Source organism: Myotis nattereri, assembly GCF_964212035.1.
Source record: "Myotis nattereri genome assembly, chromosome: X".
Lineage (NCBI taxonomy): Eukaryota > Metazoa > Chordata > Mammalia > Chiroptera > Vespertilionidae > Myotis > Myotis nattereri.
Genome location: NC_138078.1, coordinates 123585327 through 123598583, shown reverse-complemented (window position 1 = coordinate 123598583; position 13257 = coordinate 123585327). Strand labels below are relative to the sequence as shown.

Sequence of the window (13257 nt, the reverse complement as noted above, 5' to 3'; positions counted from 1 at the left end):
GGAACCAGACTTGCAATTTGACACCTGTCTCTAAGAGCTGCTATTTCTAAGCTTAGTTTAGGAACCCTGGTATTAACAGTAGTTTACTTTAATAAATCACAGTTTATCTAATAACTTGAAATTAAATCATGTGTTCATGTCATATTAAGTGATTCAGATTTGTCATAATGTTTTCAGATTCTAAAACTGCCTGAAATGCATTCCAGTGCATAAAAAGGAGGGATAGCATGTAGCCTAGGTTAGAGAAAGCACGGGTTATAGAAAACAATGGAAAGAGTCCACCCTTGAATTTTAGTGGTAGGGTCTTGTGTTTTCATGTGAATAAGTCATCAGTGGGTCTATTTTAAGGTAGAATATTGTGATAGTGAAGGTTAGGTTGGCAGACCTCCTGAACCTATTACATTTCACTTTTATAAGTAGACAGTTCATTTTAGGTAGAGAGCCAATTTTTGAGACCCTGTAGAAATGGAATTAGTCCAGAAAAGGGGATAGGAGTAGAGTTAACCAAAAACATTAATCAAGTGTAGGGAAGGCAAAGATTAATGTTTATCAAACTGATCATAATATCCTCATTTTGGGGGGGGGATGGGTTTACTTTTTTCTTTTATTAAATTTTGAAACTGCAGATGATAGAGTGACCCTTTTCTAATGCTGTCCTCGGTTTTACATTTATTTTTGCTACTATAGGAATAAAGTGGTCTTTTTTGGTTGTCTTTTAAAATCTAGTAGGCAAGCAATTGCTAGGGACCAGAGTAATCCTGTTGACCTGAATTTAGTCTACTGTAGAAATAACATACTGTTTTTTGAATCACGATTTAAGTAATTACTTGAAAGGTAGCGTAATGGCAGAAGAGTGAGTGAGGAGACCAGGCCTAGTCCCAATTTTCTCCCTGACTGGCTATGATTATGAATGAGTCACTTAGCCTTTTTGAATCTCTGTTTTCTCACTTAAAACGTAGAAGAGCTGGATTGGGTGATATCTATAGCCCCAGTCCTGAAAATCCTTCTTGACCTCTTAACAATGGCACGGCACTCTGCTGGGCACTGCAGGATAGTGTACAAAGATGACCAAAACACCTCCACCAAGGATTTAAAACACGTGCATAGTTTTCATTTATAAAAGGTAAAGTTGGTGTCTGAGGAAGCATCTACTTTTCCATTGTGCTCTTTGGCTTCAAAGGAGGGAAAGATTGCATTAGATTTGTGGAATAAATAGGCTTCATGGAGAGCATGGCATTTGAAATGGGTGTTGAAGGAAAGGAAGGATTTTGAGAGATGGTAGTGGGAAGGAGGGCATTTGACTCAGAAGGGGCAACATGAGCAAAACTCCAGGTGTGATTATTTAGTTGGACAGTGTGGTTCAAAAGTAGAACATGTGTTTAGGGCAATAACGGGAGTTGCTGATTGGGCTCACATGGTAGAACACAGCTCCCCAGTTCTTGTCATGTCATGGCACACAGAGAAAGCAGTACTGATTGTATGTACTCTATGGTAAACAGATGAGGCTGCTAGTTTGAATCTGGTGGTAACCGGTTTGAGGGGGGGTGAGTTCTGAGCAGAAGCAGCTGGAGGCAACCAGTCTGGAGCTCCGCCCCATACCTCTCCTAACTGCCCCCCAACACCCCTAGGAGATCAGTATCTCCGCCAACCTGTAATCACCAGCACACCACTCAGGAAGCTCTGAAGAGGACGGTGAGGAGTTTATTCATTGTGTGATATGAGGAGCCACTGAAGATTTCATTGTTAATTACAGAATTGGCATCAGATATAGTTGAAGGCTATCTTAAATAAGAAGACATTAATAATTTTATTTTTATTTTTTAGTGACCTTTCACAGGGTTTTCAGCCTTACGCATTTAGAACTCGGTGGAATAGTACAACGATTATGAGCAGTCACAGGCTGGTGAGTATAGAAGTAAGTATCCTTAGTGGTTTTGGTTGCGGGAAACACTTTCAAATGTAGTTCTTTCTTTAAATTATGTGCTATGCACAATTATTTACAAAAGAAAAATTTTCTTACCCATCTTGTTTGCTGCTTAATGCTGTGGACAATTTCAGCTTTCAGTGCACAAGAGAAGACCTGGTTAGAAATATTTCTTGGTTGTGGAACTTTGTATTTTTAAGCATTGCTCTTTGTTTTGTGTCACTACTTGCATCATGATTGTGAGGTAAGTCAGGATTAACTTCTAATTATAACTGAGAGCTGTGGTCTTAATTTGTCGTAAGATGCAAAAATCACAAAAATGGTGGCAGAGTGTTTATTTTTGTTGGTGAATGCTGTTTATCCAAAGAAAGACTCCTTTAAAATGCGTGTATTTGTATTCTCAGTAGAGTTGCTGATCGTGACTGTTCTATATTGGCAGAGCTGTTGGGGATCACCTTATTAGTTGGTTGTGTTGGGAAAAATTATGATGAGGTTTTTATATAGCAGCACTTCACATGTGGAGCCCACTTATGCTGTAGCTGCAGTGCTCTGGAAGACATCTGAGATGTAAGCAAACAGACCTCTAAACGGCTGAACTAGATTTCCATAGTCTGTGCACAAATGTTCATCAGTTTATTTATAGGAGAGCCTCTCTGACCTCTGAATCATCTAAAATTTATGCACAATTATAATAAGCTTCCAACCCAGTAGTGTGTGAGAAGCAGCAAATCAGAAGAGGTACATTTGTGTTAAAGGTATACTGACAGCTGCTAGCAAAAGAAGAGAGGGGAAAACTAAAAAGCAGACAGAGGTTTTCTTTAAAAAAAAAAAAAGTATATGGCTGAGTATAAGAGCTAAGAACCTGGTAATGGATCCTGAAGTGTTAATGGCATAGAACCGTAAAATAATATGTTCTTAAGGATACCTGGGTCTTCCACCTTTTCTTAAATTATAGTAATACCTACTTTGTATGACATTTTACATGTTACAAAGTACTTTCACACATTTAATCTCATAGCAACCCCAGTGAAGTAGGCAGGGTAGAAAATGTTTTTCCCAATTAAAAGAGGCAGCAGCTAAGACTCAGCCGATATAAGTGACTTGCTCAGAATCACACAATTAATAAGTGGCAGAGCTGGGATTAGAATAGAGATCTTCCTGTGCCATTCTGCATGGTATAATCTGTTTAACAAGGGGGAAAATATCACACTTTTAGGAAAGATTTCCAGCTGAAGTGACTAAAAATACTTAAAGGGGAAAATGTTAGCTATCTGGAGGTTTGATTCTCCTCACCACCTTCCCCGAGGATACTGGAAAATATAAGTACGTATTTTTGCTGTATATATGAAAAATGTTCCTGCAGCAATAGCATAGCAAAGAAGGGAAAATGAATTTGCCTCTCTACATTTCACTTTTCTCTTTTCTAAGATATGAAGATTCTTATCAGCTCTATCTAGGCTCAGTTCTCACTGTTCTCTGACAAATACCCACCCTAGGCTCTGGCTGCACTAAAATACCTAGTTTGCTGAAGGGGTTTTGTTGTTTCACTGCTTTTTGTTGATCCTTACACTACCCTCCATCCCATCCCCTTCTCCCTTCTAGCTATCTGGTGTGGGAAGTCTTCCACAGCATCCTTTGAGTACTCCTATCATAATATTAATCACACCATATACATTATATCACAATGTACTCTATAAATCTTAATACACTTATCTATGTACCTGCAAAAAGTAAGGTGTTGATGAATGAAATGGTAAGAAGGGGACTGGTGAAGAAGACAGGCAGAAGTAGAATCTTCATAATTTAAAAATTTTTATATGTCATTGATTTCAGAGAGAGGAAGGGAGAGGAGAGAGAGATAGAAACATCAGTGATGAGAGGGAATCACTGACTGGCTGCCTCCTACACACCCTACACTGGAGATAGAGCCCAAAACCTGGGCATGTGCCCTGACTGGGAATCAAACAGTGGCCTCCCTGGTTCATGGGTCGATGCTCACCCATGGAGCCACACCAGCCGGGATGGATATGCATGATCTGACAACTGATTAGATATAAAGGTAGAGAGAAGGAGGACTCAAAAGTCACTGCAGTTTTATTTCTCGATGACCAAGGGGAAAGTGTTGCCTTTATTACAAGTAGGGAAAATGAGCGGAATTGGTCGTTTGAAGGAACAGAAGATAAATTCTCTCTGGGCATGTTGGGTTCAAGGTGCTCTTTTTCCAAAGCAATATTCTAAATCTTTTTTTTTTTTTTAAGAACTACAAGCTTCCTATCTCACCACTTTTCAATTTAAGCAGATGATGCTTTTCACTTCGCAGAGAAGGCAGACACCTATCTTGTATTCATGTCAGCCTTCTTCTCCTTAAAACCTCTTTACCTTCACATGCAGTGTTTTCTCCTAATGGTTCGTGTATTTTATGACTCTCCTGTCGCTTTGCTTGGTCTGTCATCTCTCTGTCTTGTGTCTTCAGTCTCTTCATCACTGGCCCTTTTGTTCCATCTTCTCCTGACTCACACCTCTAATATCTGAAAAACAAACTGTTATCTATTTTCTCCTTCCCCTTTTGTTTTCTTCTCCTCTGGGAGCTTTTTCAAAGCTTAATCTACACTTCACTGCCTCTAATACCTTGTCTCCTAATTTCTTGTTAACTATTGGGCCAGTTTGTAATCTCATCATTCCTACCACAACTCCATGAAATGTCTGTTCTTGCAAAAGTCACCAACGCCCACTTGATTGCCAAAGTCAGGGGCCTCTTATCCCACTTGAGCTCTTTGCTTGACTTAACATCATTAACCAGGACCTCCTTGAAGTTCTTGGCTTTTTTCTCATTTTATACTTCACTCTTATTTCTGGGACTAGACATGGCTTTGCTCCTCTGCCCCTCTTTCAGGTCTACTTCTCAGTTCTGTGTTAAATTTACAAGTTGTACATCATATAATGTACAACTTGTACATGATATTTCTGACTTTCTCCACAATCAGGTTTGGCAACCCTCATTCTGGCTGTCCTGATTATTTCACTGCCTTTAGGGTTTCTTTTGTTGTCTGATGGACATATTCATGCTCTCCTGTTAGAGTCTTTCTTGTCTTATTTACTTGCCTAGTAGCTTAGTGTTTTTCAAATGACCTTATTAAGAATTCACCAGTAAACATTTATTGCTTTCATAATGGCAAAAATACTTTTTAAAATAATTTTACTGGTAAAGTTATTTTGTGTACAAAGCCTAGAAGAGGAAAAAGTTAAAGAAAAGGGTGGGTAATGAGATATATTTTGAGGTAAAATCATATTTTAGTGGATAACTTTATTTATTTATTTATTTATTTATTTATTTATTTATTTTAATTGACTTCAGAGAGGAAGGAAGAGGGAGAGAGAGAGATAAACATCAGTGATGAAAGAGAATTATTGATAGTCTCCCTCCAGCATGCCCCACACTGGGGATTGAGCCCAGAACCCAGGCATGTGCCCTGACTGGGAATCAAACCGTGACCTTCTGGTTCATAGGTTGATGCTCAACCACTGAGCAATGCTGGCTGGGCATACAAAAATTTACCTGAATTACCTTTTGCTTAAAGCAGTTTATCATCATTTTATAATCCTCACTACATTAATATTCAAAAAAAGTTTTAATAGGATAGGGCTCCTTGTAACGGGATAATTGTCTTATTTACTTTTATAGTATTATAATTTCATTTTCATTTCACTAGGGGATAAATAGTAGTTATTTATATTATGGCTACTAGAACCCTAAGGTTTGTTTATATAAATTTTATCTTACATTTTGTAATCAGATTGTGATTATTTTGAAGGAGCATAATTTACCCCCCCACAAATAATTTTATCTTTGTGTTATTAAAAAATGGTGATCCAAGGGAAAGCAGCAGTTATTTTAAAAATATACTTTGCCTTCCACATTGATTTTTCTTATCTACTAAGGTTTGTGGTGATAGCATTAGTGATCAAATTTTAGAATTGATTTAGGTCATGAAAATAAAATCTTGCAGTTTTTAAGTGTTTTTGATAAACTTAAATCATAGTCACAATATTATAGTAGGCTTCTTAGTCTGTCTTTGTCCATTGGCAAAGTGTTAATAAAAATGAATAAAATCAGTTTTTTCTTTCCCTTCTTATATAGTTCTTTATTTTAGATTAGTGGGGTAATGGATATTTCCAAGGCCTGAAGTCTTTTTTGTGTATATAAATGTACACAGCTCTGCATTCATTTGGGAAAAGCGTTGAAGTCAGTGCCTGTCTAGCGACAGATGGTGCCTTGAGGTTGGACACCTGGTGTACTTTCTAAAGACTGAATGTACTGCCTCTAGTGCATTAATGTTCAGTAATTTAAAGAGCTAGATTTCTAAGAAGAATATGAAAAATTATCTAGGAAGAGGTCATACACTGGTACTGACAGTAGATTGCTGCTTTGTGATTCAGGAAATAGTAAATGTTTACTTTTCTTTCCAGTTGCTGTCGTCCTCATCTAATGGGATTTCTAGTAGCAGACTGCATCAAATCAAAAAGGTAAATTTTACTTTCTAGTGCAGATCTACAATTTTATGAATTGTACAGTTTGATTTTATTTTCATTTTGAAGATTTAGATATCAAAAATGCAGTAGGCCGCGACTGTTTTGTTGTAGACAGATTAAAAATCTCCTGCGGGTTCAGATAAAATACAGATGTGGTTTGAGTGACAGTCTTAGAATGTTATTTCTGCTGTACTGTCAAATAAGATAGAAAAGTCTTTTTTCTTTTCTTTGAAATAAAGAACTGTGTGGGTAAATATTATGTTTTCAGCACATGTTTGACTTTGCAGGAGGAAGGCACGGATATCATGAACAGAGAAACTGCCCATGAAAGGTTAGTGCTTCACAAGAATAGGACACAGCCTTGTGCACGGCTTGTTTTTGAGCACTGATGGCCTTTCATTTTTGTTTGTTTTAGGGAAGTGCAAGCGGCAATGCAGATAAGCCAGTCATGGGATGAGAGCTTGAGCCTGGTAAAGTTTTCACATTTGCTTGTGTGTTTTTAATTTATAGAAACCTTTGTATTGTTCATTGGCTTTATTAATTTTTTCATATACTCATATTCATTTTAGATCTCTGCTTTTCTACCAGAATGTTATATTGCAACTTTTTAGAGCCTGTATATTTGTACTCTAAAAATATAGCCATGTTTAAGTAGTAAAGAAGAGCTGTGATGTGCTGAATTGTGTATTATAAGGAAATAACACTTTATATTTACAGAGTGATAGTGATTTTGACAAGCCAGAGAAATTATATTCTCCTAAAAGGATTGACTTCACTCCAGTTTCTCCAGCACCATCACCCACCAGAGGACTTGGAAAGGTAGGCTCATGGACAAGATATTAACTCTCTTTCACACTTTCACACACTGAGCTGTTTACTCTCTAAAACACACACACACGCACACGCACACACACACACACACACACACACACCACCGCACTTTTTATTTCCTTCTGCTGCCAGGACCCAGGTGGTGGCAGCCCCCAACCTCTCCTGGCTCCCCTGAACCTCAACCTCCTCTCCCTCACCCCGGATATGGCTGTGGTCAGTTACCATCCCCCAGGGGTCACTTCCTTAGTGCCTTCCCTAGGGAGCAGTGTGCCCAACAATTTCTGTCCAACTGGAGTCTTTGCTCTAGGAAGAAGCTGAGTGACAGAGACGGAGGGCAGATGAAGCTGCAGCAAGAGGGCTTTCAGTCAGATGTCAAGAATGACACCCCCTTGGGGAGAAAGTAGAAGCGACCAGACAGAGGTGCCTCAGTTTCTCCTTGCCCAAGTTCCTTAGGAAAGCAGGGGATGGCCCCACCAAGCCTTCAGTGGCAGGAAATCCTCACTCAGTGGTAACACAGTGTCTGCACCAGAGAGGAGTTTGTTCCAATACCTGGTTGCTTAGAGCCCCATAGGGATGAGTGGGAATCCCCAGCAGGCTGGGCAGATAACTGATGGCTGCCGGGCAGTCAGGCCCAGGGTCCGGGAGTGATGAGAAGTCCCAGAAGCAGCCATGATCCTGTGCTTGCAGGCACTGTGGTGTCAAGTCTTTCCATCTAGGCCCTGGAGCCTGAGCAGTCTGGTAGGGGCAGATGTGCAGGGAGAACAGTGAGGAGACATGAGGGCCAAGAGCTAGAGACACAGAGAGGGAGATGGAGACTTGGAGAGAGACAGAGATGGGATGGAAACACAGCAGAAGAGATAATGAGAGAGAAAAGGGGAGACAGGGACACAGAGGACAAGATAGAGCCCTGGGGGAGAGAGGCATATATAAAGACAGGAAGATAGAGACAAGAGGAACAGAGATATAAGGGGGAGGAAACAGAAACAGAGGGAGGCACAGAGACATGTGACAGAGATAGAGAGATATCAAATTGCTTCACTTTTAGCCCTCCCCGGTTTGGCTCAGTGGATAGAGCATTGGCCTGCGGACTGAAGGGTCCCAGGTTCGATTCTGGTCAAGGGCACATGCCTGGGTTTTGGGCTCAAGCCCCAGTAGGGAGCATGCAGGAGGCAGCTGATCAATAATTCTCTCTCATTATTGATGTTTCTATCTCTCTCTCCCTCTCCCTTCCTCTCTGAAATCAATAAAAATATATTTTTTAAGAAATTGCTTCACTTTTAGAGAATCCAATGGCTGGAAGAAAAATCAAAATCTGTGATAATAATTTGGGAAAAAATTATTATATATTTATATATATTCTCATTCATATATGAGAGAGATACATAGATAACTAAATAATTCTAAGGATATTGTTTCTATCATTTTGAGAAGAATCTTTTGAAAACTGGAGCATTAGAACTAACTATTTTAATATTAACTATGTTTTTCTAGCAATGTTTTTCACCTTCCTTACAAATGTCGAGCAGCAGTGGGCTACCACCAAGTCCCACTCCTAGTCCGAGACACTTTTCCAGGTAGGTAAACCTGCTTTTTATATGTGAGTGAAATGCTACTTATTGAAATTGTTTCTCTGAAGAATTTCCTCCCTCCTGACATTTTATTATGGAAATTTTCGAACAGAAAGCAAAATTGAAAGAATTGCGCAGTGAACATCCATGTACCTATTACCTATATTCTACCATTAACATTTTACCACATGCAATTTTGAGACAATGCCAATTTATATTCAGATGACATACATGTGTGCCCTTGATGACATGTCTTTTATAAGGAAAAAGTTTAAGATTATAGACCAGTCAAATCCAAATAACATTTTGTGTGTGTGTGTGTGTGTGTTAATCCTCACCCAAGGATATTTTTTCTATTGATTCTTAGAGAGAATGGAAGGGAGAGGCAAGGTTGTGAGAGAGATAGAGAGATAGAAATAGAGACAGAGATAGAGATAGAGACAGAGATAGAGATAGAGGTAGGGATCGGGGAGGGGGAGAGAGAGAGAGAGATTTGAAAAAGACGTATCAGCCTGGTTAGTGTGGCTAAGTGGTTGATTTACCTATGAACCAGGAGGTCTTGATTCAATTCCCAGTCAGGGCACATGCCCAGGTTGTGGCCTCAATCCCCAGTAGGGGGCATACAGCAGGCAGCCTATCAATGATTCTCTCTCATCCTTGATGTTTCTGTCTCTCTCCCTCTCCCTTCTTCTCTGAAATCAATAAACATATATTTTTAAAAAGAAAAAGACACATCAATTGGTTGCCTCCCACATATACCCAACCGGAGCATGGGGTTTAACCTGCAACCCAGGTATGTGCCCTTGACCTGGAATCGAACCTGCAACCCTTTGGGGCATGAGCCTATGCTCTAACCATTGAGCACACCAATGAGGCAACTTTTAAAAAAATTCTCACCAGCGGGTATATTTTTAAAAATATTTTTATTGATTTCAGAGAGAGGAAGGGAGAGGGAGAGAGAAAAACATCAGTGATGAGAATCATTGATCAGCTGCCTTCTGCATGCCCCACACGGGATCGAGCCCGCATCCCAGGCATATGCCCTGACCTGGAATCAAACTGACCCTCCAACTAACTGAGCCACCTGACCAGGGCCCAAATAACTTTTTTAAAATGTATATTTTGATTTATTTCAGAGAGGAAGGAAGAGGGAGAGAGAAACATCAATGATGAGAATCACTGGTTAGCTGCTTCCTGCATACCCCACACTGGGGTCGAGCCCACATCCCGATCATATGCCCTGACCTGGAATCAAACTGACCTCCTGAGCCATGCTGGCTGGACACAAATAACTTTTTAAATAAGGTTTATTATATTTTTAAAGAAACTGCTGTGGGTATTTGGTGTTATAGAACGATTAAAATATAGCTTAAAACACCATGTTATTCCAGATTGTCATATGCCAGGTCAGATCATATATTAGCATTTCATTTACTCAACCTAGAACACAGGCATGTTATACTTCTTCCTATATGAATGCTAATTTTATTGACTTATTTGGTGGGTTGTAATTGTTCTTGCATCTTAGAAGTACTTCACATCATCGTGTTTGTTCTTTGAAGCAGGAGGAGTCAGAGCCCAGTCAAATGCATTCGACCCAGTGCTCTTGGTCCTCTTAAAAGAAAAGGTAAGCATCACATTTCTGATATTAAACCTAGTTGAACTTGAACTACAGATTAGAATTTCTGCCTAAAATTAGTTTCAAGACAGGACTCCTTTTTCCTAAAGAAATATGCATTATTCTTCCCCATGTATGCTTTACTAATTCTAAATTTTGTAAATTAGTTACTTGATACTGCCCATCTTTTTTATAGTTCATAACTGAGTCTTATTCATATATTCATATTATCAATATATATTCCAAAATTTTGCCTCTTGGTGATCTGAATAGAAAAGAGATGCAAATTGATATGTTGCAGAAATATATGCTTATGTCATAGTAAATAGGTCTATAAACAAGCTGTATTCTCAAATATAAGCCACCACTAAATTACACCTTGGCAGAGAGAATTGCCTCATATTCAAGTCTATAGGATTTTTGCTATAATTGGGGTGCTCTCTTAATTACCTTATTTTGAATCACAAAGCACTAAACTAAAATGATCTTACTCAATGCTAGTTTTAGATGCTTATGGGCACCTGATGGAGTCTATTAAAAAAAAAGGCTAAGAAATTTAACACAGTTTTAGTCATTATTCCTGGGGATATGACCACATGATTGCAAGTGTTGGATGTCATTTTAAACAAGAGTTTTAGCAATAATTTTAAAAAGCAATTCAGTAAGTGGTTTCTTTGTGCAGATCAGCTTCAGGGCCAGTAAACAAATCAACTCTCCTCATGGTAGGTAAACGGATACTTGCCGGTTTCAGTGAAGAATTTCCAGTGATAGCATCATACACAGATTCAAAAAGTTCTGTATTTCAGACAACTTAAAATTAAAGATGGTATGTGCTGGAAAATAGATCCTGATACACTGACAATATTTGTATTAGTGAATAAATTTTGTTTTGTAAACCAATAGTTTTTTCTTAATTCTTTAAGGAATTATTTATAATCCTAAGAAACTTCTCAAGAGCTATTTTATGAAATTAACACACAGAAAGTAAAGCTATTATTGTTGTTGTTGTCATTAATTTTAAATTTGTTGCAGGAAATTGGTGGAATTGGTTAATTTCAAAGCTATTCCAACATATACCAGCAGATGGAGGAATTCTTTGCTAAAATGTGTTTTGCTAATGAGGTGTTGAAAGCCAGAAGGCAGCTTTTAAAAACTGCATATTAAAGGGTGGAAAAATAAATAAAAATACAACCTTCCTTCAATTTTAGTAATAGTCAGAATAGCTCCAGAGGAAAAATAATATAAATTAAGTGATAAATGGGAAAAAATTGAATGTTGTATTTGTTTTTGCTTGATCTTTTTTTCCTCATAAGAATCTTGTAAAGGTTTAAGTTCACAGTTATTAATTTTCCTACTGGAGTATAGATAGGCCCATGACTTAAAGTTTCTTTAATATTCCATTTAAAGCTCAAATGGAGCTTCCATTTCCAGATAAAGAACTTCAAAACCAAGGTATTTGCATGTTTTATTTCATAACTTACTTGGAAAAGGGCTTTTTCTGTCTAATTTAGGGTTTAGTGTTTGTACTCCTGGTGGCAAATGTTAAGCACTGTTCCTTTGACGCAAAGTTTTTCTAATACCAGTTCTGAGAAAATCTGTAGGATTGAGATAGCCAGTATAATACCAATTTTGAGAATTGGTTAATAATTGCTTTCACTTACAGATGTGCTTTCAAAGTTATGCAGTACTGCATCCTTTAACAGTGGAGATATGTTTTGAGAATTTGTCAGTTGATTTAATCATTGTATGAACATTATAGAGTGCACTTACATAAACCTATATGGTATAACCTACTACACATCTAGGCCATATGGTACAGCCTATCGCTCCCACTGTACAAGTCTATACTGCATGCTACTCTACAAAACAGCATGAGATCAAATCAAGCACAAGAGAAAATTATGCAATCAAGACACAGGGCAAACGTGAGATGTTTACCAGCGTGACATGACATACTGTTTTATAGCAAACTTTAAAAAAATTATTGAGAGTATGTTTATTAAAGCTGGAACACTGATACAAGGAAGGGCTTAGGATCGAAGAAGTAACAGGAGAGCCTAAGCAGGGCTGATTTGGCTCTCTAGAAAGTCAGAAAAGGGGGCCTTGGAGATAGGTTCTGGGGGTTAGCCTGGGACAAGCTGCTGCTGTCCATTGCTCGCCTGGTTGCAAGTCTTGTGGGGTTCCTTAGAGTCTAGGAGATGCATGCCAAAGGGGAAAAAGAGAGGAAAGGGAATGGCATGGGCGTGGTTTTGGGAGGGAGAGTGTGCCAGCAAACTTTTTTTAAATAAATACAAAGAATACACTCTAAAATAATAACAAGTATTGTATAGTAAATACATAAACCAGTAACATAGTTATTTATTATCATTATCAAGTATTATGTACAGTACACAATTTTATGTGCTGTACTTTTATGACTGGCAGTGCAGTAGGTTTGTTTATACCAACATCACCACAAACACGTGAGGAATGTGTTGTGCTATGACCTTATGATGGCTATCACAAGGTGATAGGAATATTTCAGCTCCATTACAATCTTATGGGACCACCATCTTATATGCAGGCCATCATTGACCAAAACATTATGCAGCCTGTGACTGTATTTTTACCTTCATTTTCACTAAGTAGGCTAAAGCAACCTTTGATTTATACACTCTTTATCAGATTAATACTTTTTAAAATTGATATTTCACAGAGATGAAGGGAGAGAGAGAAATATCGATCTGAGAGAGAAACATCAATCGGCCACCTCTCAGGAATCCTGACCAGGGACTGAACCCACAATC

At 38.4% G+C, this 13257-nt stretch overlaps 1 protein-coding gene across 3 annotated transcripts in view; it reads left to right on the top strand.

Annotated features, from left to right (window-relative positions):
* PABIR2 (PABIR family member 2) overlaps positions 1-13257 on the top strand; it is a gene marked incomplete at both ends in the record, with an annotated part of 28038 nt that overhangs the window by 1168 nt on the left and 13613 nt on the right. For 2 of the 3 annotated variants that reach the window (XM_081081866.1, XM_081081867.1), the window contains 7 exons: positions 1825-1915; positions 6392-6448; positions 6742-6785; positions 6870-6924; positions 7172-7273; positions 8777-8859; positions 10416-10480. In XM_081081866.1, the coding sequence (XP_080937992.1) occupies positions 1825-1915; positions 6392-6448; positions 6742-6785; positions 6870-6924; positions 7172-7273; positions 8777-8859; positions 10416-10480 (497 nt within the window). Of the gene's footprint in view, positions 1-1824; positions 1916-6391; positions 6449-6741; positions 6786-6869; positions 6925-7171; positions 7274-8776; positions 8860-10415; positions 10481-11878; positions 11924-13257 lie in introns of all 3 variants that reach the window. The other variant, XM_081081865.1, reaches the window with a different exon arrangement.